Here is a 27,087-nt window from a genome sequence, read left to right as displayed (position 1 = left end):
TTGTAATTCCAGTTATGTACTTTTTTACAATCACTGTGTAAGTTTTTAACAATTGCTTGAAAAATCTTAGTTTTCTGTAAATCAGCTCATTTATCTTAGATGACCTATGGTGAGCTTGGAATGCAGGTCTGTTCAAGATGGCTGGTGACTGCTCCCAGCTTTGCCTGTGTCAGCACCAGCTGTTATTACCCTGCATAGTGGGCCCTTTTGGTGTCTTCAGATATACCTAAACTTCTGTTCAGTCAAAAAGCAGGGCAAATACATATTGATGTAGAAAAAATTAATCCTGGGGTCTGTGTGAGGTTGTATATATATGGACTACTACATAAGGACTTTGGGTCGTGGCTTGAGAAATTGGGTGGTGCATGTATGTTGTCCAAGGGCTGACAGTTCTGGTACCCAAAGAGAGACTGGAGAACTAAGCTTAGGATGTGTAGCACAACTATTGTTCAAAAAGACCTATTTCCCTGTTTTCCACGTTTTCCCCCTGTTATGTGTCAAACATCTTCCTTGATGATCCTAAGAATAATTTAAATATAGTATGCAGTGGAGGAAAAATAGACAATGTGTTTATGGTTTACTACAAACTACTACTCTTCATGCTCAGCATGAAGGAACTGCAGTAATCTATGTGATAGAGATACCAGGCAGCAGGGAGGAGTTCACCATTTGTATGGGTAGCTTGGTCAGGCTTTCTGGCTATGTGTAAGTCCTGTTTCTTGTGAATCCAGCTTGATTCAGAGAGACCAGGAGATCTCAGTATTGAGCTTTAGTGTTAACCAGGCAGTTTTACTGCCTTAAAGTGCAGTTCAGATGGTAAGTGTGAGGAGCTCAGATGCTAAATGGGAGGTTGGATTGCTCGCATTGCAGGTGAATCACTGTGCTGTTGATCTGTTTCACTGGAATATGAATGTTGTAAGCCTGTCCTTGCATCTGGAAGGATCAGTTTGGACTTGGTACAAATTACTCTAATGTCATAATGGTGGTGTTTTTTTCACTTGGCATTTCTGTGTTAGTTTTTTTTGGTGGGGTGGCTTATGAAGTTGAATGCAGTTGTGGTCCAGAACTGACTCAGCGCATTTGTGTGACACTACAGCTTGTCTAATAAGCCCCCTGGATTTTAGTCCTGGGGAATGTGTTGAGGGGGCTGTGACTCCCTGTGGAGCTAGCTGCATAAGACTTGAGATAGCATCCATCTGGATCTCAGCTCAATCTGGCATAATTGGAGTCTCTGTGCTTGCACATGTGTTTCTTGGAACTTGGTGTGTAGACCAAAAGACTTTCATTATAGAGTAAGTTTAGATCATACAATACTCAGTACTTAAGGGTTCAGAGCAGTAGAAATGCAGCTTTACTGTTCACCCAGTTCAGGTACATTGTGTGCTCCTAGTGATAGGTTCCTACCAGACCTGAGCTGCATCTGCATCTGCTGCACAGATGATCCAGAGTCTGAATCCCTCAGTTTTAAATTTTTTTTAATATTTGTCAATATAACAAGAGTTGTAGCTCTCTCCAAATTCTCTTTTTAAAAAATTCTCTTTTTCATCACATGCATCTACAATTTTTTTTGTAGAGTTGCTCATAAGAATGGTTTAATGTATCTGTCATTTAAAACCTCATCCCCAGCATTTATGTAGTATAAAATAAGTGTAATAGTACTTGCCTTTTGCCTAAACTGAAAGACGCGAAGAAGGAGGAACTAGGAATGCAGCCTTTTGATATGCAGACAGGTTTGTAATCAGAGCTCTTGACACCTCTGGCTCAACAGGCCACTTGCAGGGAAGTGGGATCTCTGTATTTATTCCACCTAAACTAGAATGAATGTTGATAAATGTGGTCACAGCACAGGTGAACTAAACTTTATTTTAGAAGAAAACTTGCTGGTTTTATTTCTTTGATTTGAAATACTGTCCACTAATAAGGACTAATATGCTTTGCAGTCTCTTTGAAGGTGTATCTTGAAATAATTCTTAAAGAAACGTTGAAATGAATGTGTATTCATATTTTTCCTTAAAAGACACCTCATGTAAGAATATTGCTATAACTATTTTAAGAATATTGTAACAAATTACTAGAAGAATTGCTTAATTTTGAGCCCACTGCAGAAAAATTGGTCTGTGTGCTTTCGTTATTTGTCTGGCTTTTATGAATGACTGTGCAGTCTAGAAGGCATTGAATATTAGTTTGTAGCTAGATATCTTGAATAAAAAGTTTGCCTAAAGGTACTTAGGTAGGACATACTGTATTTGGTTTGTGTGACAAGGTTTTGTTAATAAGGGGGGAGGGATTTCTCTGAAGAGCTGCCAGAAACATCCCCTGTGTCTGACTGAGCCAATGCCAACCGGCTCCAAGACAGACCTGCTGCTGGCCAAGGCCGAGCCAGTCAGCAACTGTGGCAGTGCCCCTGAGATAATGTATTTAAGAACAGATAAAAAACCATGCTCAATAGAAACTGCAGCTGCAAAGAGGAGTGAGAATGTGTGAGAGAAACAACTCCGCAGACACCAAGGCCAGTGAGGAAGGAGGGGGAGGAGCTGCTTCAGGTGCTGGAGCAGAGGTTCCTGGGCAGCTGGTGGTGAAGACTCTGGGAAGGCAGGCTGACCCCCTGCAGTCCATGGAAGCCAGCCAGGGAGCAGAGATCCACCTCCAGCCCGTGGAGGATCCCATGCTGGAGCAGGTAGATGCGCCCAAAGGAGGCTGTGACCCCATGGGAAGCCTGTGCTAGAGCAGGCTCCTGGCAGGACCTGGGGACCTGTGTAGAGAGAGGCCCATGGTGAAGCAGGTTTGCTGGCAGGACTTGTGACCTATGGGGATTCCATGCTGAAGCAGTCTTCCTATGGGACTGCTCCCCATGGAAGGGGGGGTATGCTGGAGCAGTTTGTGAAGAACTGTAGCCTGTGAGAAAGACTCAAGTTGGAGAAGTTGGTGGAGGACTGTCTCCTGTGGGAGGGACCCCATGCTGGAACAGGGGAAGAGTGTGAGGATTTTGAGGAGGAAGAGGAAACAGTGTGTGATGAGCTTACCACAGCCCTCATTCCCCTGTGCTGTTGGGTGGGAGGAGGTAGTGGAAATGGAGAGTGAAGTTGAGCCTGGAAAGAATTGAGGGGTGGGGAGAAGGTATTTTAAGATTTAGTTTTCATTTTCTCATTACCCTACTCTGACTTGCTTGGTAATTAATTAATTTTTCTCCAAGTTGAATCTGCTTTACCTATGATGGTAACTGCTGAGTGATCTCTCTCTGTCTTTATGTTGACTTAGGAGTCTTTTCTTCAATTTGTCTCCCCACTAAGGAGGGGAGTAACAGAGAGCATTGGTGGGCAGTTAATACCCAGCCAGGATCAACTCACCATGGTGTGTCTTGGTGCCACAGATGTGGCATAAGGGAGTCGAGATAAGGAAGCTGATGGGGAGAAGTAGTAGGCAAAACTTGGTCTGAACAGAATTAGAGAGAGAAGTGGAATGGTTGTGGAGACTTGGTGTTGTTCTGACTGTGGTGAAGATGAAAACTTTTATTTTGAAATACTGTTGGTTGAGTGATGTGTGTTTCTTGTCCATTACATAGATGGATGAGTGTTGTTTGCTTTGCATTTCATGAGTATGAGAAAATATCTTCTCCTGTGCAGGTTTTGTTGATGTCTGTAGTGAATACAGACCCATAATCTTATTGTACTGTAACTCAAAAGATGACAGAATTGCTTAGCATTGCAGTGTCTGGTCATCAAGGTTAGGAGTACAAGAAGTGCAGAAGGTGCTGCAGAAGTGCAGTACAGTTTCTTTGTACTTCCCCCACGAATCGAAGTGGGAGTATTCATGCCATTTCTGATAGTGCTTCCTTCGTGCTGTTTTTTTTTCTTCTTTTTTTTTGTGTGCTGCCTTTTCCCCTTGTATGCAACAAATATGCTTGTATGCATATTTGTTGCTTGATTCCTAAATACACAGATGAGTTCATAAACTTACCTGAAACACTTCCTTACAGGAGAGAAAAGGTCTACTAATTCTCTTTTGAGTTTTTATTAGCTACAGTTTACTCAAATGTGCATGTAATTTGTGCAGTAATTTGTAATTACATTATGCTAATTATGGTTTCATAAAGTATTCAGGCTTTAAAACAGTGTTACATCACTCAAGTACTACTTGACCAAAATTTTTTTAACATAGATGTCAATATAACTGATACTTCAGTAAATAGTCTAAAGGTTCTATGGCAAAATTACTAACCAAAGTGAGACTAGAACAAAATGTTTTCCCTTACAGGAATTGTATCATCCTTATGTGGAAATGTTTTACGACTGTTTGTTTCATCATATTCACTGGCAGAAGAAATCTCTAAAGTAAGCAAGGAGTTACTTAGAATTGATGCTAACATTTTATAGCTAGGAATTTTTAGGATAAAGCTGTGGTATGTTGCAGAAGAACATTGAAGTGAACCATTGCATACTGTATTTTCCTCATGTAGATTTAATTGGGTCTGTAGCATACTTTCAGGTTGAACAAAAACTTGGATGTTTAGTTGGAAATGAAGCCAAATGTGGCAGGCATTTCTCATAGCCTTCTGATGCTTTCCATTAAAAATCAATGTGTGAGTCTTAAACTTTATGTGTATTTATAATTTGGATTCTTGCAATATCTAGCAGGGCTTATTAGTCTTAAATATATAGTGGGGGATTTATGGTTTTGGACTTCCAGAGTTGGAGTAGCCAGATCATGATAGTGTTGTGTGTCATCACTGTGTACTCTACATTATCTCACTTCTAGTTACCTTGCATATGCTGAGTGAAAGTATGACTAAATATCACCTGTAGTACTTACTGAGTGGATGGTCTTGGAAGAAAGTTGATTTGCATGTTGAGTGCCTCTAATCTTCTTGTCATAGCCTACAAATTTATTATCTATAGTAGATGTTTTTGCCAGAGCTAACGGAATCTACATATATTTTTATCTGATGCCTTGATAAAAAAAAACTAGGTCGAGTCTCTTTTATTTATCCAGGTATAAACCCCAAAATGCTTCAGGTAGTCAGTCTGTTTTTCTTTTACTTGTCAACTGTCTGCTTTAAAAAAAATGCTTTCCTTCTCCTGGGACAGATGACTGAATAGAGATGGGGCAGAGATTTGGCAAATTTGTCAGCATCAAGAAATGCTTATTTGAAGGTGAAGATGACTTAATTTCTTAAGTTGTCAAGTTGCAGAACATAGCACTTTGGAAGAGAAATACTGACAGCATGCATTCGTTTGCTCTATTAGTGATGTCAGCCAGTTGGGGATTCTTGGATGTGGCAGAAGATACTTTGATTCCTGTTGGTTCCTCATTGTGGTTTATGAACACTGGAATCTGGTGTGAATCATAGGCTGGAAACACTGGAACTTTAATTTGCTTTTTTGGGGGTATTTTGTTTGAAAAATTGTGTAGTTAGCTCATTGCTGACTTCTGCTTCAAATTCTGGCATGGCTGCAAGCTATTGTTTATAGAGCCATTTAGATCAACATAGTGAAGGTGGGTATTTTGTGAGCTTACAAGCCTATAAGGTTTATATAAGGTTTATAAGGTCTTAAGATACTGTAGGTTGAGAATATTGATGAAGTATATTGCCATTTCACTGTAGTTTAGAAACTGATAAATAAGAAAGTGTGGATTTGGTTTTGGAGACAGCAGTCTCTTCTTTGTCTGGTCCATATGTTCCTAAAGAAGCTTTTGGAAAAGGGGGCATGCAATTCATCCTTTTTGCTGTATTGAGCAAGTGAAAATGAACTTTTGACTCTGACAAGTATTACAAAACACGGATGCTAAACCAGAAATAAACTCTCATGAGAATTTTCGTAGTACCTAACTGATTCTAAAGAAAAAACACAAAATAAAAGATCAATAAAATATCAGAGTAAGAACATTTAGTATAAATAGGTAGCCTAAGTCTGATGTGAGTAGAGGTTCAGTAATTTTTAGCAGCTGCTAGAAATGCTTTTGAGTTTTACTGGACTTTCTGGAGAGTTCACGGGCCTTTGTACGTAGGCAGTAGTGATCTTGCTTCATAAAAGATGGCTTGAAGAAGTGAATGGAAAGATGAGATGTCGCTGCATTCTGAGGGCTGGGGTAAGCTATTGCCAGCAGGTGTAGATGTGGTCAGTCTGGTGCACATCCTGTTGCTGGGTCTGTTCTTGTGCTAACTGCCTGTGAATTCACATCTATTGATGGAATTTATGTGAAGATCTAAATTTCAAGATAAAAATGTCTTGGCAGCAGTGTACTGGTTTGCACCGCTCTGCAAATTGTCTGTGGATTTTTCTTTTTGTTGTCTAGTTTTGCAAAAACTGTTCCTTTGTAGGCTCTAACATACTTGTTTTTCTGTAGATAGCCTGTGGTTAGCTGAATTTGAGTTAGTTTTTCTATTAAGTATAATTTAGTTGTCTGTGGTTCTTAATTTCAATTAGCACACTTTTATTGAAGTGTCTTTAGAATATGGTATCTCTTTATGGATGGAGTTATGTTTACATTGGTTGTTCAGTACCATATTTTTCTGAATCTAACACAAATTAATCACTAAAATGACCCCAAAATTTTCCAAGTTTATTAGGGGGGAAAGAGAATTTTTCCTATTTTCAGTGTTTTCATTCTGTTGTACATATGTTGTTTTTTTACTTTTTGTTTTTTTCGTAGCGAACAAGACACACTAGGTTAAGAGGAATGTGGAAAGTATAAAAGGAAATTAGAAAACATAGGATTCTTTCCCCTGGAGAAAATGAAATACTAATTTCAGATCCTTTAGGGGAGAAGGAAAATAAATTACAAGAACATTTTGAGCTTAGAAAATAATTTTTCATCAAAAGAAGTGAATAAGCTTCCAATAGCTACGTATAGGTTGGATGACGTATGTACAGCATTGGCATAACTGGAACTCTGGACATGATTTTTAATAAACTTTGTGTTCAGAGCTGTTTTCTAGATAGTTGTTTTTTTCTCAGAATACTTATGTTTTTGAAAGCAATAGGTAGGTGTCTGCCAGCATTAAATTGTTTTGCAATAACTGAAATAACTACCCATATCAAGATTTCTAAACCAGTTTTTGAATCCATATTAAGATATTATTAGGGTATTGTTATTACAATATTAATGTATTATTTGGAGTAGCAGTGTATAAGACTACGTAGCATATTTGAAGTCTATAGGATTGGGAATGATCATCTTAAGTATAATAAAGAATATTAGAGGTGACTTCTTTGCAGGTGTCTTTTTTCTGGTAACACCCAAGGGTGAGACAAAATGGTATGGAATACTGGTGAAGAGAGGTGAATCTGTACCAGAGAACTTGGACACAGTCAGCTGTCCTGCGGGTTTCTGCAGCTACTGATCAATGGGAGTCAGGGCTGCTAAGAGCATCGTGGGCTGCCAGTTGGAAAGCCATCGATTAGAAACTTATGCTCTGATCAGCTGCTTTGCTTACCTTTGTAAATCTGTCCATGTGCTTTGGAAAAGTGCGTTGAGTTAGTGCATTTCCATATACACAGAAATACGCAGTAGCATGGTGTACTATAAAATAGATTTAGTTGAAAGCAAATGCAGAAGTAAAGCAATAAAAGTATTTCTGCTTGGCAATTGACTCTTGCCTCCTAGCTTAATTTAAATAAAGTTGTAAGAATTTGAATGATTCATGGAATCATCTAGTGGTTAAGGTTGGAAAAAAACTCTTTTAAGATCATTGAACCCAACTGTTAACCCAGCACCACCATGTTCACCACTAAACTATGTCTCTAAGTGCCACATCCACATGCCTTTTGAACACTTCCAGGGATGGCGATTTTACCACTTCCCTGGGCAGCCTGTTCCAATGCCTGATCATCCTTTCAGTGAAGAAATTTTTTCCTAATATCCAATCTAAACCTCCTCTGCCACAATTTGAGGTCCTTTCCTCTTGTCCTGTCACTTGTTATCTAGGAGAAGAGACTGACTCTTTGCTACACCCTCTTTCAGAGAGCACAGAGATGTGGAGTGGTAGATAAGCTATTCTCTGAGCCTCATCTTCTCCAGGCTAAACACCCACAGCTCCCTCAGCTGCTCCTCACTAGACTCGTGCTCCAGACCCTTCACCAGCTCCACTGCCCTTCTCTGGACTCTCTCCAGCACCTCAGTGTCCTTGTAATGAGAGACCCAGAACTGAACCCAGGATTCAAGGTGTGGCCCCACCAGTGCCAAGCACAGGGAAACAATCACTGCTCTGATCCTGCTGGCCACACTATTGCTGAGCCAGGCCAGGATGCCATTGGCCTCTTGGCCACCTGGGCACTCACTGGCTCATGTTCAGCTGCTGTTGACCAGCACTCCCAGGTCCTTTTCCTACTTGCATCTTTCCAGCCACTCTGTCCCCAGCCTGTAGCACTGCAGGGGTTGTTGTGACTTGACCTTGTTGAACCTCAGACCTCTGGCCTCTCCCCATCAATGCAGCCTGTCCAGATCCCCCTGCAGAGCCTTCCTGCCCTCCAGCAGATCAACACTCCCACCCAACTCTGTGTGTCTGCAAACTGACTGGGGGTGCCCTTGATCCCCTCATCTGGATCATTGATAAAGATATTAAACAGAACTGGGCCCAACACTGAGCCCTGGGGAGCTCCAGTGGTGACCAGAGACAGCTGGATGCAATTCCATTCACCAACACCCTCTGGGCCTGGCTGTCCTGACAGTTTTCTGCCCATCCAACACAGCACCCAGCCAAGCCATGAGCAGCCAGTTTCTGCAGGAGATGCTGTGGGAAATGGTGTCAAAGGCTTTACTAAGCCCAGGTAGACACATCTAGAGCCTTTCACTCATCCACTAAGTGGGTCACCTTGTCACAAAAGGAGATCAGGTTGGTCAATTAGGACCTGTCCATGCTGGCTGGGCCTGATTTCCCTGGTTGTTTGGCATATGGCCCATGATGGCACTCAGGGTGATCTGCTTCATGACCTCCCCAACACAGAGGTCAGGATGATAATGCTTCAATTCCCTGATCTTCCTTTCAGCCATTCTTGTAGATAGGTGTCTCAGTTGCTAATCTCCAGTCAACTGGGACCTCCCTAGTAAGCTAGGGCTGCTGGTAGGTGGCTGAAAGTGAGTTGGCAAGGTCTTCTGCCAGCTCCTTCAGTACCCTTGGGTGGATTCCATCCAGCCCCATAGACTTGTGACCTGTGGCATAACAGGTCACTGAAAATTTTCCTCCTGGATTGTGGGGATCCCATTCTGCTTTCCACTTCTGTCTGCCAGCTCATGGTTTCACTAAATGTGAACTAAAATTAGGAACGAGTAGATTTAACCATTCTTCTGTTTGATTAATGATGAACAGGAGCAGCAGAATAAAATGTTTCATCTGACAAGTTTTAACTTTTGTTGATGAAAAAATTGAAAGAGGTTGAGTGTTGGGTTTCAAGAACTGTTATGCTGATTGCATGTAACTCGCTGGTTTTTTACTTGTAACTTTATGGGTCATGTATTGCAATCTTGCAGAGTTGTTTCTTTCAATTAAATACTGTTGGGGCTTGGTGGGTTTTTTTTTGTTTGGGTTTTTTTGTGGGTTTTTTTTTTTTTCCCTGTTGTCAAGCAGTGTGAAACAATAGTTCTGTTATCAAAATGTACTTTGGAGAACAAAAACTGTTCTGGAAGTGTGTCATGCTGGGTATATGCACCTTGACAGGGATTACTAGCTTCTGAACTCAACACTTTGTGTATATGGCTGATGCCTGTTAAAAATCCTGAAACATGAGTGTCAGAGAAATATCAAAACAAAATCAAACCTGAGAAATCTGTGTTACTACCAACGTAAAATTAGTCTGTTTCAAGTATGTGATTTATTTATTTATCTATTATTTAAAGTAAGGTCTTTGGTTGAACTTCCACTCTGATTTGTAGCCAGTGTAGGTAATGCCATCTCCCAAATAAGGTAGTTATATCCTTTATATCCTTTCCCAACTGCCTGTCTGTGTTCCTGTTACGTTTGTTATCTGACATTGTTGTTCTTGTAGCCTTATGGAAAGGTGACTCAAAAAAAATTATTTTTATGTTGCTGGTTAGGATTTCTGTATAGTCAATTGAATGCTTTTCTCAGAGTAAGGAAAGCAGTAGAAAGTACACAGCAGGGGATGGCCAGTGATCTTCTGGCAGCATAGTGCAATTATGCTACCTTAAAGTGAGCCTGTAGTAAAGTCAGCTGGAGCTGCAGCCTGATTTCTTGGCTAACTTTAAGGAACTGTGGTCTATTTAATCTGCTGTAGATCTTCTTGTGTTATTTAGGTTAACAGGTCACATTGAAAGAAACGTTTTATTGCCTCATTGCAATGCTGGGAATTCAGTCCTGCAGGATTTTACTTGGTTGACAGTCATTATTCAGGTGAATGGTTCCAATGGCCTAGCTTGGGCCACAGTTCAGTAAATTACTTGCACAAGAATTCTATGACCTTTGTTTTCTTATAACAAGAGACAGCATATAATGGATGTCTGCAGATGATGCCTTATGAATGTGCTCCAAATTTTTAGAACCCTGAGGGAAGAGCAATGTAATATTCCTATTACTGTTTTTTTTCTTCTCTACTGCTTGTATAGTCTTGTCCCTGTCTCTCTTTATCGTCCCTATTTACCACATGCCTTTTGCTCTTTCCCTTCATTTCAACACGAATAAGGTAGTCTCTTGGATTAAATCAGCTTCTCTATGCCTTTCCAGTTGAAAAATCGGTAGAGCTAGGTTAATCAAAAAGACTTGAATAATTATATTTGTATAATGTTACCTAATGCTGGTTAAGGTAGCTCTTAGTCCTGGTTAAAATAAAAAGGCATATTTATCTAGAATAGGGGAAGAACACTATGCCACAATGCAGTAAAGCCAAGTTGGACTGTAACTGATTCAGTATGGGAAGCTGGAGTTATTTAGCTCCTTGTTTTACTTTGGTCTTCCATTCTTGCGACTTTTTTCTCTAGGGTATCTTCAGTGGACACCTCTGTTGGTTTTTTTTTGGTTTTTTTTTTTGTTTGTTTGTTTCAGTTCTTTATTTCTTCTTGGTTATTTTTACTTTTTAAATAATGCTAGGGGGGATAAAAGGTTTCTTTCTTCCTCTGCATGGATTTCTCATGCTTCTGACTTTAGTTCTCTGCTGGGTAATGTTTTAAAGACTGGACTCCTCAGGAGGCAGTGGATTTTTTGTCAGACCGAGGCAATCTCAATTCTCCTGAATGCTGAGGGTATAGGATCAGTCTTTGTTTACTTAATTAAGTTACTGTTTATGTAGCTCAAGAGTGAGTTGTGACAGTCGCACTGTCAGACTCTTCCACCTTCACAGCTTTGAGATTGGTTTCACTTTAGTCCTCTACAGGAGACCTCATAGTCCAAAGCAATTCCTGTTGAGAGAGTTCACCCCAGTTCTGCTTGGACAGAAGCTAGATCAGTGAACTTAGTCTCTTCCACCAAAGAGCTGCAAAAAGGGGATGTCCATGTTACACTCTGTAAGGACAGGAAGGAAAAGGTTGTTGTCATTTTATACAGCTTCATTGTGTTCTCTCAGCCAGTATTTGTCTCTTCTCCCTCTTCAGATCTAATTCAGCTGCCTGTACTTACAGCACCACATGCACTGCTGTACCTCCCTCTATGGGAATAGTGCCCTTCAGCACACCAAAGGATGTGGTTATTCTCTAGGGTCACAATCAGCCTCTGTAGTGTTCACATTTGCAGTGCTTAACCTGTTGATGTTTATCTGAATTGTTGATCAGTCAGAGCAGCTTGCCCTGTTTGTGCTGTGGTGTCTTGTAGGTGTTGTGTCTGCCCCTGGATGCACTCCCTCTGCCCCCCATAGCTCATTTAGAAGTTCCCCACGGTGTTCTTGAATGCTCAGATGAAAAATCTGTGTCAGAAATCCTTTGCTAGAGACAAGACATAGCACACAATTGGAGAAAAGAGCCCTGTGATGGTCCGTGTGCTCAAATATTACAGACTGTCTGTATAGTTCATCAAATTATTCCGTGTACTGTGTTGCATCATCAACATTCATGATAAAAAGATTGAAATATTATTCCATCCATTTTAGAACTGGCAATAAAGTGTTAATTTACAGTAAAAAAATTCTTAGCTAATTACTTGTCTAAAGGCATTAGATTCACTATTCCCACCTGGCAAAGTTCCTGGTTTTACTATGTGGTGTGTATTGAAACTTGGCAGAGCAGAAATGGGTGACAGAATCTGAGAGTGTGGAGGCTGGGAAGGAGTTAGGTTCTTGATGCAGAGAAAGGAAGTAGAAGGGGTCGGGGTTGGCTGTCTGGTCTGTTAGCTTGCTAGGGTGCTACTTTATTGCAGATTGTAGCCAAATTTCATGGCAACAGAAGTGCTCTGTGTCATCAAAGTGCGGATACCTCTGTACAGTTACCAGTGGTCATCACCAGGAAGGCTGAGTGCAGTTCTGCACTCAAGTTTTCTTCTGCTGTCGAAGCTTCCTTCTCTTCAGTTTTCTGTCTGCATCTTCTCTTACTGGTTGCAGCCAGGATTGCAGAGGATTAATGAGGGACCTGAGTCCTTGTAGAGATAGGAGACAAAAATAAATCAGGTGAAGCTGATGAGACTGAATGGGGCACGCTTAACTCCTCTGCAGAAAGGACTGGCTCAGATCATTGCAGCTCAGTGTCCTGTGATACTTTATTTTTTGGTAAAGTTTGCACAAGAAGCTTGCTAATTCTCTAATTACTAATGCTGCAGTGCTGTGGCTCCCTGCCTTCACTTTTGCTGATGCAGCTGTTTGTGGGATTATATTTAAATTGCATCAGTGATATGACCTGAATTAAAAATGCTTTAAAGTTTATTTCATTCCATTTCACGGCTCTGTTCTAAGGGGCAGCCCTACAGATAGTTGTGTCAGTAGCTGAGGGAGTGGTGGAGGCAGAAATTAATGAGGGGGAGGTGAAGGGAAGAAGAGAACCTCCTAAACTGGTTTTGCCACTAGTGAAATTGTGTGTCAGACTTCCATAGGCTTGCAGAGGTGGGGCAAGGTAGACGCTTGGTAGGGCAAGGTTAACAGCTTCTCTGATACATCATCTCTTCTCATTGGCTTTGAGCTGCCAGCTTGCAGCTTTGGGGTGGGAACAAACTTTATTGCAGTGACCATCAATATATACCAGGCTTCTTGCTTTAGGAATCCAGTTCAATGTGTGAGAAATTCACTGAAATAAAACTATTGCTACTGTGTGTCTTTTGGCACTTAGTATTTAATGTTTGGAGACCTGAAGTGTTAGGATACATGAATATACTGCATATGTAGGATTTTGTTTAAAATGAACTGATCAGTTAATTTCAGTGTTTTGACCAAAAATAAAAAGGTGTAATCATCCCGGTCTGCAGGCAACTTGCGGAACGATTAAGAAGCTTTCAGCCACTTTTATATCTAAATTTCACCATAGGTTTAATGCTGACTTTCAATAAATTGCTGATCATTTTAGTGAGTGTCTGAGAGAGATGAGTGAAGCAAAAGACAAAAGATAAGACAATCCTAAAGATTTTTCTTTCTGTGTGCAGCTCTCTATACCAGTGCACTGAGAAAAAATAATAAAAGAATTTTTCTGTTCTACCCTCCGTGAAAGCCTCTTTGCTGCTAATTGAATTTTTTTTACAGGTTAAGAAAGATAGTCTTACAAATTTCTTGCAGGTTAAGATAGATAGTCCTTGAGATATGCTTTATCCATATGAATTTCAGGAATGAAATTTCTAGTTCCTCAAATACATTTGCACAATCTATTTCTGAGGCACTTCTACCATCATAGGCTCCTTTATCTGCTGTCTTGTCAGTTAGCTGGTAATGGAGATCAGCCCTGTTCAGGGACCAGGGAGAAGAACAAGTGTCCCACTCTGTTTGAAGGATGTGGTGTTATGTTTGCATCTGATGCTCTTGATTTACTTAAGAAGATTGTTAGTTTTGTATGCTTTGAGTTGTCCCTAACCTGGAAATATATAAAGGTTGTGATATAGTGATTCCTAGGTATAGAATCTCGTATAATGGTGTTCTGGTGCTTGTAATTTGGAGCAGTTAAAGTGGAATGTATGTCAGACCTGTTAATTTCTGTCATCTCGGGTTTTGAATTGGTTCATGTGCTCTAGGAAACTTAGAGATAAACATGATATTAGGAACTTAATAGGAGGCAGTTATAGCAGAAACAGTGTTGTGATCCTGGTGTCTATTGGAAGAATATTACATCAGAGATGACTTGGACCCTGGACTGGAAGGGATACCAAGCAAGTTTACAGATGATACGAAACTGGCAGGAGCTGTTGAACCCATTGAAGGCCAGGAGGCCCTGCAGAGAGACCTTAATAAATTAGAGGGCTGAGCAATCACCAACAATATGAACTTTAAGAAGGGTGACTGCCAGATTCTGCACCTGGGATGGGGAAACGCTGGATGTACAGACAGACTGGGGAATGAGAGGCTGGAGAGCAGCCCTGTAGGAAGTGACCTGGGCATCCTGGTCAATGGCAAATTGAACATGAGCCAGCAGTGCCCTGGCAGCCAGGAGGGCCATCTGTGACCTGGGGTGTATCAGGCACAGCATCACCAGCCAGGCAAGGGAGGAGATTGTCCTGCTCTGCACTGCACTGGGATGGCCTCACCTTGAGCCCTGGGGGCAGTTCTGGGTACCACAATATGAAAAAGATATTAAACTATTAGAGAGTGTCCAAAGGAGGGCCATGAGGATGGTGAAGGGCCCTGAGGGGAAGCCTTGAGAGGAGTGGCTGAGGTCACTTGGTGTGTTCAGCCTGGAGGAGGCTGAGGGAAGACGTCATTGGAGTCTACAAACTCTTCATGAGGGGAACAGGAGGGGCAGGCACTGATCTCTTCTCTGTGGTGACCAGTGACAGGACCTGAGGGAATGGTCTGGCGTTGCTGTCAGGGGAGGTTTAGGTTGGATATTAGAAAAATGTTCTTCGCCCAGAAGCTGTCTGGGTACTGGAACAGGCTCCCCAGGGAAGTGGTCACAACACCAAGCCTGACAGAGTTCCAGAAGCATTTGGGCACATGGTGTGATTCTTGGGGTGCAGGGTGTGACCCTGCTGTGCAGGGTCAAGAGTTGGACTTTGATGATCCTGATGGGTCCATTGCAGCTCAGCTTAGCCTGTGATTCTGTGATCAAACTACTTATTTCCAGACATGCGGTCTTGGAACAGTTGTAGGGATAAGTCAACTTCCTGACCTCCTTTTTTTGAGACAGAAAGTGAGGTTGGTTTTTGTCTCCCAGGATAAGTGGGAATCAGCAGAGACTCTGCAGTCAGCCATAGTTATGTGCACCTGTGCTGATCTTATCTACAGCACTTCTTTGTGGTTGACCACCTGGGTCAATACAAAGATGCTAGGAGAAGGAAGTACAGTATGGAGTTTTGGACTGTGTCCAAGCTTCTTGGCATGTAAGTCTATCCTATGCTATAGTTTTTGGAGGCTTGTCTCCAGAATTCTAGGGTGTGGAATCCAGGAAGGAAATCTTGGAGATGGACCTGCGAGTAGCTTTAATGTATGTCAGAGTTGCAAGATGTGGTGGAGAAAGCTTCATTTTTCACAAACTAACATTAATATTCAAGTAAAGGTTGAGGGAAAACACACCCATTCACTTTTAAAGAATAGTTGCTTCCTTAATATCAGATAACAGTTTTAATGTGTGTGGTTTCTTTTTCAATGCTTCTATGATCATTCCATTTTTTTATTTTATTTTTGCTTTTTTCCTAGAGATGTGAATTATGCCCTCATAAGGATGGTGCTTTAAAGAGAACAGATAATGGGGGTAAGTTTTATTCTTACTTTTTGTGAACTCTTTTATTTTGTATGAGGGAAATAAATCTGTGGAAAACAAATTCTGGGGGTCCTAAACATAAAAAAAACCACTGACTGGTTTGGAAAGAGATAAATATTTTACAGTAACCCTAATTTTTTCTACTTTAGGTTCAATTTAGTTTGAGGACATCTGTCATTATTCTTAGTTTCATTTTTAGGAAAAAAAGTTTAGGAAAAACAATAAAAAAGTGCATTTTAACATGAGATTTGAATGGTTAAAATAGGTGAATTTTATGTGTATTTAGTTGGAGCCTGAGCATTTACAGAAAGCTGTTGAAAGTGCACCATTCATGGAGGAAAGTGGAATTTTTATGTCTATAGCCCAGACTGAATGCACCAGTGCTTTTTCAAAGGTTGGCTCTTTCATGCCTGATTTACTAATAGGTTCTGTAACAAAGAAGTTAGCGCTGGAAAGTTGCAGCAGTGATTGCCTCTGCCTTGCATCTTTCTAATTTCACTGTTCAGGTTATCATCAGTTCTGCTCCTGCTGAGTAAAACTGCTAGAGAAAGTCTCCCCTGGATATCCTGTCTTGGTTATGTTTATACTCATAGCTGGGTGATACAAGTAAAAAATTTCAATTAACGTTTCAATCGCATTTGGAATGCCGCTTTCTCTCTCTACTAGATACTTCTAAATTCCCATCCATCATCTATCTGTAAATAGCCTTGTCATTTTGATACTGAGCCCTTTCTCTTGTGAGAAGAGAAAGTATGATCTGGGTTCTGGATTTCACTTGGACAGTCTATGTAAATTGCATTCTGCAGATTCTATGCTGTGTACATAATGTTCTAGCTAGTTTATATCTTAGCTTAGTGTTGATGCAGCTTTGCTATTTCTGTTGCAGTTGAGTTGCAGGAACGTAGAACCTGCTCGTGTTTGTGCTGATCTACCCTTTCCCTTGTGTACCTTTGACTGCTCTGTTTATGTGTATATATATTTATATGTATATATGTGTGTGTGTGTGTGTGTGTGTATATATATATATATATATATATATATATGTATGCTCTAGGTTTAGCATTCTAGTGTCAACTAACTCAAACACATTACTGAACTTAGTGCCCAGTACTTTAGTCTTCTTTATTATTCCTCTTACGGTGATATGTGCAGTGTTGAATTAATGTCTTTAGAAATGGCAGCAGGACACTTTCTTTTCTAGGAAATGGTAATAAGAAAGCCTCAAACTTCTTAAAATATACAGTAAAAATTATGAAGTATGAAGTAGCTGAAGTGTTTTCTGATTTCATACTTAAAATAGCCTTTAGGAATGCTTTGCTATTGTCTGTGGTGGTGTTGAAACTTTCTTTACATAAAGTCTTGAGAACTTACTTTGATTGTGTGCATCGAAGATCTGAACATCCTTATGGCTCTACTAATTGTAATGACGAGTTCCTGTCTGGAAGTGAATTACTGTAAGATTGGAATGCTTTAAGTTTAAATAGCAAAGATACTACACTGTACTATAATTTTAATACCTAAGTATTTTCATCAGTGAAAGCTTCATTTGAAAAATTTCATAGCTGAGAGGCTTAAGAATTTATATTTTCTTCTGAAAAAACCCAGTCTCTGTAACAGATTTCATCCATGGTGTTGAAAACAGCAAATTATACTTTGTGGACCAAATGCCCTTTAAATAACAGCTTTACAGAAGGATGTGCACATTGGAAAATACTTTGACTGGTGTTGCATCTCAGAAATCTGCATTCTTAGCTGAAGCATTCCTTTCAAAGAGTTGGCTTACAAGAGATTGTGCCAGAAGATTTTTAGACTTAAGGAAATATTGTTGAAGATCAGTAATGGGCTTGCCAGTTAAAAATTGCATTTACTGTAGGTTAATACTTAATTTTTTAAAAATGCTGTTACACCTTTTGTTGCCAAGCGAATCATAAAAAGATGCACGTATTTGAGAAGAAACTTTGAAGCAAATATTTCTGTTAACCTTGTAAGGATCTAGCTTTATAAACTTGTAATTATGCAGTCTTTCTCAAAATATAGAAATAATTAAATGGTCTTAGCTTTTCAGAACAAGAGAAGAAATTGCTGATTTTAAGTCAGTGATATAAAGTTTTGCTTCTTTCTGCCTTCTGGCAACAAATAACTTCATTTTGTAGCCAGAAAATTAATGTGCATTTTGTTTTGAATATGCAGATAGCTAAGCCCATACATGGCCTGCTGCTCCTGTAGTTCAGGTGGTGTTTTTTTTTTTTTCTTAAAGCCTTCCGGATATTTGCTTTATAATAAGGTGAAGAATGTGTTTTGGGAATTGAAGCTACTGTATTTTCTTGTATGTTAGGAAGCTTAATGGTCTACTGAGCTTTTACTACAGGGTTCCATAATTTTCTTAACCTGCAGTAAGATGCCCTTACTGCACTGAGGGTCCTTGCTATACATTACTTCCTCCTCCTTTGTGATGGTACTAGCGTTTAAAACTTATTTTTTCTGCCCCTGCATTCCTTTTCAGCTACATGAAAATTTCCCTGACGCAGCTGCCCTTGCTAATGCTGATATAAGGAGTGGCCAGGAGTATTCCTGTAGCAGCAGCCAGTATGTTAGCTGGCTTAAGTCAGTTGCACGACTGTAACTGAAAGCAGCCTAACCTTAGAGCTCTTCTCTAATGATGTTATCTGCCTTTAAGAACTCTTGAGCACTATAAGATATGTATGACAAAGTAGTTTGGGAGTCATACTTGTGTTGTTTATAAGTATTATGAACTGACTATAAGTATAATTAATTGACTGTATATTATGGTGGTGTATGGTGTGGTTGTGTTGTTATTTTGTGAGGTTTTTCTGTCCCTCTCTCCTGCCCCCCCAAATAGTGTGAGGTTCATTTGTGTGCATTCTTCCTCCTGCTCCCCCTCCTTTTACTGGCCTGTTGCTCTTATCTGACCTTCTGGAGATCACAATTTTTTTAGATTTGCTTTTTAGGTTTTGTGCTCTTGTTTGGAGTCTGTTTGACTCTCCCTTAGTTGTGTTTACCAGGTTAACATGGATTCTCTAGTGTCATATATGGCAAATACAGAATTAGAGTTTTGAGTAATTCCTTAAATATGGCATCATTGGAGCAGTAATGCCATGGATCTTACAGTGAGCTTAAAGGTGACAGCCTGAAATAATAAGAGGAGAGGAGCATATCATGGAGGTCAAACAACATTCTTCTTGCTCACTTTGTCACTATGAACTAGATTCTTGAGAAGGGTCTTGTGTGCCTTCTCAGAACAGCTTCCCAGCCTACAAGTGTTTATGCTTTGGGACTTCTTGATCCAGACATGGTATTTTTGTGTTTAATGGAAGACAGGTCCATCACACTATTAAAGTGCTCGCTTCTGTATAAAGTTTATTGTCCATAATGTTGAGTGGCAAAGCATTATGCACTTGATTTGTATGATGTGTCCATGGGTTTCTTTTGAACCTGTTACCTCGTGGTTTTATTTTGCCACTTGGTGCTTGCAAACTGAGGTGGCAAAGGTCAGTTATTCTATGCTGACTTTTCCAGTACCTCTTCTCATAACCTTTTTGGGTACCCTGGAGAGTACACAGATGCCTGCCTGTTCTTGGCTTGGTGATGGTAGCTACTGGTGCTGTAATCAGAACCTGCAGTGAGCCCAAAGAGATAATTCTGTCTGGATTTGTGTGAAATGTGTCCTAGTCTGCTTCAGTGTCCCTCCTGTGCTTTCCCTTGTTGGAGACCTGAACTGACCTTGAGCAGGAGCAGCTAAGGTCCATTTGCACATGCTTGTTCAGTCTCTGCACTGTGTGAAAATGGTCATTCTGCTCCTGCACTTGCACAGATCTTGGAAACAATACTCTTGGGTTTAGTCAAATCTAATCTGGACTAGTGTCTGTGGTGTGGGTTGTCTGTCAATGGGTTTATCTGTCCTAAGGATTGTTAAGAGTTGACTGTATTTAGCTGCACATTTGATTTAATTAATTTGTAAGAGTAATAGGACATTGCACAGTAATGAGCAGTGTACTTGGAAGAAATTTTAGGAATTATCTTAGAATAAGTTTTAATATTTTGTCTGCCTAATATCTGTGACTGTCTTAGGGCTTTGGTAAAGTTTCGTGAACAAAAAATAATCCTCCCTGTGTGTGGACTTTATTTTTACATAAACATTAGGACTTTTTCAGTGTTCAGAGACTGGAATTATATAAACTCTGTTAGGCTGTTTACTGGTTAAAAAATTATTTATTACTTTCTTATTGATTCTAAAAGTAGCAAAGAATTGAAGTAGAAAATAGGAATTGAAAGAGGGACTTTTCTCTCTGAATGTATTTGTTGACAGCATTCCTTGATAAATTTGATTTTCATGTTATATAGGGGAACTGTTGTGGTTTTAAACATGACTGAATAGAAAAGTTTTTTAAAATGAGAAAACCTGATACATATATGAGTTGCTTATTGATTTGCTGTCTTACATGTAAGAAGGCTATAGAAAGATTAATTTTCCTTTAGCTTGGTGGATTGGTAAGTGGATTAGTAGTAGGATAAAATACAAATAAGTGTTTTGAAAAACAGAGACATAACAAGTGAGCATTTGTTTGAAGATACTCAAGAACTGCTGGCATTTGACAGTTTTGGGCCTTTCAGTTCAGTATTATTTCCTTCACTGTTGCAGTAACTTCCTTTGGATTTTTGACACTCAGTGAGGAGGAAATAAAATCATGACCATTTGGACTGATTATAGCTTTTTGAATCCCAATTTTTTTATCTTCTCATAGTCCTGAGTATGCATTCTGTTTTTAAAGCAAATTGTTCACTTGTATCTAATATAGCGCATCTCCCATTTAAATAGCTTTCTTACAGTAATCTTTTTCCACAATTTTCTGTAATCCTAAAAGGTTTGGTTTTGCTGTACATGTTGTTACTTTGAAATCTGATTCCAGTTGATGATGATCTGGAATGCTGTGTAACAGCATTCTTTGTGTGACTTTTCACCAAGACTTCTTTCATGCAGCTGCTTGGGGAAAGGCCAGCTAACAATGTGGTGGTTTTATGTCATGGTCCAGGCCCTCTTCCCACCCCCTGGGTTAGTGGCAGGATCTCCCAAGTCTATAAAAACATTATATGCTAGGTTTTCCTGTTGCTGTTGTTATTATTAGAGTCTCACTGTCTGGTTTACTGTTCTGATGAGTTTTCTTGGTGTTAATGTCTAAGAATGTGGATGGTATAATGTTATATGTACACACTGAGACATAGGCATTTTGCAAGTGCTTACCTGCAAATGTTCTGACCTTTTTTAGCAGATTTACAGCAGTTTATGTGTGTATTTTTTTTTTTTTACTGGGAAGGAGTAAAATTTGGTAATAGATTTAAAATACTATAGTAATATAAATGCATGTATGAACATGTATTGTGTATTTATGATTTACATTACTGATAATCATAATGTATATGTAGAATTTTTTTTAGAGTTTTAAGTGCTTATTTTTACATTTCTTCCTTTTGTTGCATGAAAGAATTTCTTGAGGGAGGTGGAAGAAACTCATTAATTCTGTAGCATGCCAGATAAAATTATGAAAGCTATTAGCTTACACAGTGGACCAATGGGATTTCATCTGTAACTGTTTCAAAAGCAAACTATTTGTTGTGTGTGGAGTGATGATTCAAAATGATTCAATTATTAGTTGAGTAGCAGATCTTTCTAAATGGAGAATTTTGTGAAATTCAGTAGTAGGACTTTGTAGCATGACACTATTTCTTCATAGACAGATAATATTTATTTTACCTTTTTAATGAATTGTCCATTTTATACCAATGATGATGTTGACTACTGAACACAATGGTGAGAGCTCTTGTGGTTAGTGAGAGCACCTTCTTTTTACCCCTCTTCAAAGTGTGGGTCTAACAATATAATATGAACAATGCTGTGTTAAAAATAGCAAACTCTAAACATGTGTTTAATAGAGTAAGGAAAAGACAGTAACTTCAGCTGACAGATTGCTTATCTGCAAAATTTCTTGTTTTTACGGGAGAGGAAGATCAGGGTTAAACCAAAAGTATATGGAATGTCTTAATGAAGAGACACTAAACTAAAGGTTTAAAATAGTACTTAATCTTTCCCTTTGGCAAAGAGTAACAGTAATGGTCTTAAGTACATCTTTGAAAGGTGAATCCAGCAGAGTTGGATAGAGCTCAGCCTTTGGGTCAGTCAGCAGATCTGATAGTTGTGGAAATGGAGGGTGCAGTTTCATGTAATCTAGGACAGCTGTTGACCTCTGCTGAAAGGAGTGGACTGTGGTTTTCCCCTGACTGGGTGTTTCTGCACTGGTGGTTTTGTGCATGGTAATCATACAACCTCAATGTGGATTGCATCAACCCATTGACTGATCCTGCTGGAAGGTAAACTTTTAAATTTCCCACAAGTTTAATAATGAGATGAAAACAAAATTACTTGCCCTGCTACACAGCAAGCTCATACTGCAGGGAGAGGGCAAGAATGTACAGTTGAAAGTGAAGAGTGAGATGAGATCCTGCTTTTCAGTGCCAGTCCACAGTTGAAATGGATTAAGGTGTATCCTTAAGTGACAACTTAGAGCAACCCTCATAAGGAGCTAACATTTCAATAAAGAAAGGTATTTCCATGCTAGGATAATAAACACATTCTCTTGGTTTGGGAGCGAGCTGTAGTTAGATATAAAGTAAGACTTCTTTAATGGAATATAATGGAGTCTTTAGCAACTTAGAATGTATAAACAAACTTTGCTCTGAAATCAATGTATGGATAGGGGATGGTGATAATAAAGCCAGAGCTCTTGTGCTTGCAGACTGGCCCTGTGGCTGGAGTCCAGTGTGACTTCAGGATTCTGGCCTCTACAGTGCATTAGTGCTTTGCAGCACAGCTTCAATGCTGACCATGGCTCGTAGTGGAGACCTACTCTGTGCCTCTTAGTTCATAAGCAAGACATGGGCTTTCCTTGTTGTGGATGGTAGGATGGATTATAAGCTTGTTGCTGTTATTTTATTATGGAGTTAAAGACTGTAAAAGCAAGGCTTGAAAATTTGTACTGGAAGGCAATTTAAAAGTACTGAGTTTATTTACAGGGAAAGTGTGAATCAAGTTTTGGGCAATTAAGCAGTAGTTGTAAAGCTAAAAATTTAGTTAGATGGGTAAGGTACTGTGTATTATTTATCTTCCTGGATTTTCTTCGTTAATTTTAGCTTACTTTGGTAGAGTTTATTTCTAGTTATTATAGGGTTCTTTGTTGGCAACAATCTTGTGTTTGCTGATGGTGAGATTGCTAGGAGTTACTTGTTCTCTTTCACATTGGAATAAGAGATCAACTATTTATTTTCAGCTAGGGGTCTGAAGCCTGAGATTTGTTACTCTGAATATTGGTGAACAATGTACATTAAAATTATACCTGCTAAGTATGTACTGCTAGGTTTGCACTGAGTTAAAAATCAGTAAGGCACCAGAAATAAAAATCTTAGTGAAAGATTGGTAACATTTGGATAGATTCTGTGGTGGTAATTAAACATTTTGTGAGCTAGAATGGAACATAAAAATTGGCAAAACTCAGTAGTGTGTCTTTCTCAGAGATAAATCAAAATAGGATTCATGTAAGTGATATGCTACAAGTCGCATATGGTGTATTTAAACTTTGAAGAATTTTCAGCATGAATTTCCAATTTTTGATATTGGTTTTCATTATCGTTATCAAAACAGATATTGGAGTTGGTTTATATGTGGTTTTTCATGTTACTTTAATGTTGGTAGAAGTAGTCTTCTAAGATATTTTCAAAAGAAAATATCTTAGTTATAATTGTGTGATGTTTTCTTAGAAAGCACACTGGATTTTTTTTTAAACCGTAAGCAGCATTTCCCAAAGTTATTGAACTTGAAACTACTGTTGAAGTAAATGTTTTTAACTTTGTCTAACACCAATAACAAAAAATTAAAAATGATGACATTGTACAATTTCTGGATGGAGACATTGATTGTTGTAGAATATTGTGTTTCTTTGAAACAAGAGAGGGAGTGAATCTGTCAGCCCATGGTAGGTAGCTTGAGGGTTTTTTTTCAGCAGTTTCAGAGAAAACAGTTCTGAGTTCTGAGAGTGCACAGAAACAAGCAAACTTGGTGGCTGATTTGAATCCTTATGATATATTTCTTAGGCTTTAGTTTAAAACCAAGAAATTAAGTTTATTTTCAAGTAAGCAAGCCAAGCAATAGCATCTGGTAAACTGTTACTGAGAAGGCACATGTGGCAAAGGGTCACCATCTCAAAGACTGAAAAGTAAATAAAATAAAAAAAAATCTGAGTATAAGGGAAAATTTTAAGAACGTTTTGCAAGCTGCCAATACCACTATTTGCAAAAACGTGTCATGCCCTCTCTTCCAGTTAAAGTTGTCCTGAAAGGGGGATGAAACCGAAAGTAAATTGCATGTAAGCAATTCAGTGAGAATAGTAGGAGTTTGTTAGCAATTACTGCAAGTTTCATAAGTAATATTAAAAAAGTGTGTAGTACATCTATGGACATTTGTCTGGATTCAAACCATGCACAACTAAAGTGAATGAAAGCTTATAATTGACTTAAAAGAGTAAATTATATGGTTTATACAGATGGGTTTAATGAACTCATTTGGAACAAAAGTGATCTCAAAAATGGGATGAGTTCCTGGCTGAATTTGGAGAACAGTTAAGAAAAAATAGGAATATCTTGCTGTTATATCTGTGCGGTGTTTGGATGAAGAGGAGTCCTGATAAAATAATTTCAGTTGCAACAGAAACGAGGGAGAATGTTTTAAATGTTACTGAATGTGCAGAACAATGCTATTTGTTCTTTATTTATAATCTTTTTTATTTTATAATCTAAAAAATGAGTGTACAACAGTATTTTTCACACTTAAACTTTGGTAAAGCTCAAAAGGACTGGATTTAGGTTTTTTTATTCCTGGGTGAGGAGGAGGGAAAAGGTGTATAGTTGCTGATGAAATTTTAGTTGCCCAAGAATAATGTAGCAAGTGATTTGAATAGGAAGTTTGTAGTGCTAACTTTATGGCTTAGGTGAAGTAAATGGAAAAATAAGTATTTTAACATAGTCTTAAATACCATGTATCCTTTTAAATACTTGCTTCTCCTATGGGCTTTTGTGTACAGTTTGGATGGGTATCTCTTTAGAATATTTCATTAACCCTGCAGACAAAGAAGGCAGTTATCATCAGTAGGAAACAGTAGACAAAAGCACTCAACTTTGAGCGTGGCAATAGGTCCTTTATTCTGCTGGAATTCTGAGCTCTGTGCTCAGCCTGAATAGTTGACTAAGAGAGAAGCAAATGTCAGCAGAAGATTGGGAAGGTGTTTTTGCATGGTGTTATATAGTCAGGAACACTCTCAGTCGCACAAAACATTAAAAGTAAAATCTGTTTATAGGTTAGTAGCTCGTTCTCTCATCAGTGAGACAGAGGAGAACTCTCTCACTTTGGCTGTAGATGTCCTTACTTCCATGCTTATCCTTTGTAGGAAAAGTGACTACAAAGTCAGTATTATCTTGCTGCTTAGGAAAATGGTGCTTGTTTGCTTCCTTTTCTGTTTTCGTCCTACTGTCTGGCCCTTAGATGGGAAAACTGAATCTTCCTGACCTCCCTTAAGTTTAAAAGTTTTGTGGAGGAGTCTACAGATCTCAAGTTCTCAAAAGATGGAGATTGCACAGCACCTTTAGGCAGCCAGTCCTTAACCACGCTTGTTATGGAAAAATATCTTCCTTACTCTTCCTTCAGAGACAGCTGTGCCTCTTTTGACACTTCCAGGTCAGCCTTCTGGGTGTTGCTTTCTGACAATTCTAATTTCTTCATCAGTTAAACTTTGGACAAAATAATATTTAAGAACTGTGTACAGGGTGTCTTGAGTCCTAGTGGAAGCTGCTGCTGTGGTGTTAGGCTTCTTTTTTGGTGTAGGCATTGGAGGATGGTAACAAGGGTGCTTTAACCACCCCATGGTTAAATTATTGTTGGACAGATTGTGGCTTTTCAGCAAGGTTAGATTATCTGGGATCTGAAGGTGCCAGATGGAAACCAATGGAAAACGTCCCTTGTCCTCAATTTCATGGGCACTTACTAACCCATGTTCAAGAAGTGTGTTGGTGCTATGGTGCTTCATTTGTTTCATTATATAGATACTGGTTTTGGTCTCATAGAAGTTGAAAGCCTCCTACTGCCCACAGCTGTCTTGGATGTGTGCTTTGTATTTGTTAATAGCAATACACTGTAGTGTTCAGGTTTTTTTCTTAATATTTTTTAAAATTTTTTTAATAGTGTCAGAGCACTATTCAGTTAAAGTTACTTCTGAAATTGGTTCCTTATAATAAAAATACCTATCTAAATTTAGGTTTGCTTAGTAAGTGATTATTTTTCCTAATGAGTCTAACATTTATTTGTCTTTAGTAAGATGACTCTAGCTTAAGGCAGTTTGCAAGTCTTAGAAAAGCCCTTATAAACACTTCTTCCCTGAAGATATTTCTAGTAGATGAGAGAACAAAAAAAGGTTGTGTTTTTTATATCCTTTTTTTTCTGTCTGTCTGTTAATGGTAATTTTGAAATGGTCTGTTGGAGCAGCTTTTTAAGAGCAGCTCAAGTTGGCAGTTTATACTTTTTCCCCTACATTTTTATTAGTCTCATGCCTTTTCTGTACAGAATAATTCTACAGACTATTTGTGAATAAAATTATGGAGCAGCACAGATACTGTACTTAGTTGCAGTTGAAATACTAGAATGATATTGTGATATTGACTTTGAATGTTGACATTAACTGTTGTGTGTGTGCACTTTTCATTTTCCATAGAAATTATAACTGCCAATTTAATAAATGGGGGAGAGGGGGGACACCAGATCTGTTGGAAGCAACTGGAGATTTGTGCTTTAGGAAGAGTATCTGGAGTTGCATATAGTTTATTTTAAATACCATTAGAGAGTCTCAACAATACTGCCATGAGCAAGCACAGCTTTGTGTTTAGCTCAGTTTAAGAGTCAAAATACAGTTAGGTGAAGAAATTAAGAACCTTTAGATTCTGTAGAGTAGTTGAAAAAAAAAAATCCAAGATGAAAACAAAACTCAAAACGGTTTGCAGTGAGACAGTATGGTGGTGGTTTTTTTGTTTGTTTTGTTTAATTTTTTTGTTGGTTTTTTTATTATAACATGCAGTTGCACAATGATAATTTACTTTGCTTGCCTAATCTAATAATCTGCTAGATCATCTAATTATGTATGTCTGTCATTTTATGTCCTTAATGTTTGCATTCAAGTAAGCCTGAGTAGGAGGAAAGCAGAATTGTTT

The 27,087-nt window shown here is 38.9% G+C and overlaps 1 protein-coding gene across 10 annotated transcripts in view; it reads left to right on the top strand.

The window, feature by feature from the left end:
- MLLT10 (MLLT10 histone lysine methyltransferase DOT1L cofactor) overlaps window positions 1–27,087 on the top strand; it is a 126,779-nt gene that overhangs the window by 7,069 nt on the left and 92,623 nt on the right. For 9 of the 10 annotated variants that reach the window (XM_085050551.1, XM_085050550.1, XM_085050553.1 and 6 more), the window contains exon 4: window positions 15,705–15,759. The exons of the other annotated variant lie outside the window; for it this stretch is intronic. In XM_085050551.1, the coding sequence (XP_084906677.1) occupies window positions 15,705–15,759 (55 nt within the window). The remainder of the gene's footprint in view (window positions 1–15,704; window positions 15,760–27,087) is intronic. 10 annotated transcript variants of the gene reach the window in all.

Source organism: Lichenostomus cassidix, chromosome 2, assembly GCF_008360975.1.
Source record: "Lichenostomus cassidix isolate B80296 chromosome 2, HeHo_3.0, whole genome shotgun sequence".
Taxonomy (NCBI): Eukaryota; Metazoa; Chordata; class Aves; order Passeriformes; family Meliphagidae; genus Lichenostomus; species Lichenostomus cassidix.
This window is presented reverse-complemented; position numbering and strand designations above follow the sequence as displayed.